We start from the raw sequence: 1,368 nt of genomic DNA, 5'->3' as shown, positions 1-1,368 counted from the left end.
CCGACAGGGGTTCGAGGTTCCCTGACAGTGGATTGGGGGGGGGGGCGATGTCTCCAATGAAAAAAATGAGCGTAGTCGAACGTTGCTTAAAATTTTTCGAAAGTGTTCCAGGGGGCGAAGCTAAGAAAAATATGACAATTTAGGGGATGCAAAGGCTTATTTAATCGGCCCTGCTGGCGCCACCCCGGCTCAGTACAACTTTAATAAGCCAAGACTTGATAAATTCCTTCGGCCAACATGAGATGTTGGTCCAAGGCCCGGCATGAATATAATGTAAAGACTATTAACAATATTACAGACATTCCAATAATATTTAATTCAATAACATTTTATAAATTACTTCATATCTCATATCAAAATGCAAAATGATGAGAATGTTTAAAAAATGCCTGTGTCATTAATACTGTATACTTTTTGTTTATGTAGATTGAATCTGATGAAAACAAGGAATCTAAAGGCTACGGCTTTGTCCATTTTGAGAACAAAGATGCTGCCTCTAAAGCCATCAGTGAAGTGAATGGAATGTTAATCAATGGAAAGAAAGTGTAAGTGATAAGTACCATAAAATTGATGAAAATTGGAAAGTGGAAAAAAATTAATGAATAATTTTAACTTAGGTGAATGAGATAATAATCTATTCCAATCAAGAGGGGGAAAGGATGAATGATTCCATTTTCATGCTCATGTGTACAAAATATGTTTTTTAGAAACATCCTTTTAATACCAGCCAACATTACCTCACAGGTACATTGACTGGTATTGAAATCTTGTTTTTAATACCAGCTAAATCTACTTCACAGTTACGTAGGTCATTGGATTTCTCGCAAAGACCGACATGCTGACGTGGGAGATAAGATAAAGAGCTACACAAATGTTTTTATCAAAAACTTGAGTGAAGAAATATCAGATGACCAGCTGATGGAAATGTTCTGCAAATATGGCAAGATTGTTAGTGCCAAAGTAATGCGAGACGATGATGCTAAAAGCCGTGGCTTTGGTTTTGTGCGTTTTGAGGACCATGAAGCAGCATCGCAGGTGACTTATAAGTTTATAAAAGTTAATATTATTTTATGTAACATCCTTTTAAACAGCACTTAGTGAAATAAAAATCACATCTGGTGCCCTGATTTTTCAAGAGAGAGGAGCTTGTTGCAGTGGCGTATCTAGAAGTCTTGAAATGGGGGTGCTGATGGGGGAGCGCGGGGGGGCTTGATCAGTTGAAGGGCTAATTTAAAAAAAATTTAATTATCATTTAAACTATAGCCTCAAATTCTTAATCGTTTTTTCTTTTTTTTTTTTTTTTAGGTGGCCTGATCTTAAGCGTCTTCGGACCTATACAGGCCTCCATTCATTTATCAATTAAAAAAA

At 36.5% G+C, this 1,368-nt stretch overlaps 1 protein-coding gene across 1 annotated transcript; it reads left to right on the top strand.

Moving 5' to 3' along the window:
- Positions 1-204: 204 nt before the first annotated feature.
- Positions 205-1,103, top strand: LOC117100145 (polyadenylate-binding protein 1A-like). The gene is made up of 2 exons (XM_033239720.1): positions 205-545; positions 801-1,103. The coding sequence occupies exons 1-2, from the start codon at positions 523-525 to the stop codon at positions 1,096-1,098; spliced, it is 321 nt and encodes a 106-aa protein (XP_033095611.1). The 5' UTR covers positions 205-522; the 3' UTR covers positions 1,099-1,103.
- Positions 1,104-1,368: the final 265 nt, after the last annotated feature.

Source organism: Anneissia japonica, unplaced genomic scaffold (genome assembly GCF_011630105.1).
Source record: "Anneissia japonica isolate Jap-2015-1 unplaced genomic scaffold, ASM1163010v1 scaffold164659_len1368_cov167, whole genome shotgun sequence".
Taxonomy (NCBI): Eukaryota; Metazoa; Echinodermata; class Crinoidea; order Comatulida; family Comatulidae; genus Anneissia; species Anneissia japonica.
The sequence above is the reverse complement of the archived record's forward strand: the minus strand, read 5'-3'. Positions and strand labels throughout refer to the sequence as shown.

Excerpts from the sequence above, each read along its gene's own strand:
- LOC117100145 (XM_033239720.1), top strand. The coding sequence starts at position 523 with ATGTTAATCAATGGAAAGAAAGT. Across the intron at positions 546-800 it reads TTAATCAATGGAAAGAAAGT|TTACGTAGGTCATTGGATTT; the intron begins GTAAGTGATAAG and ends TCTACTTCACAG.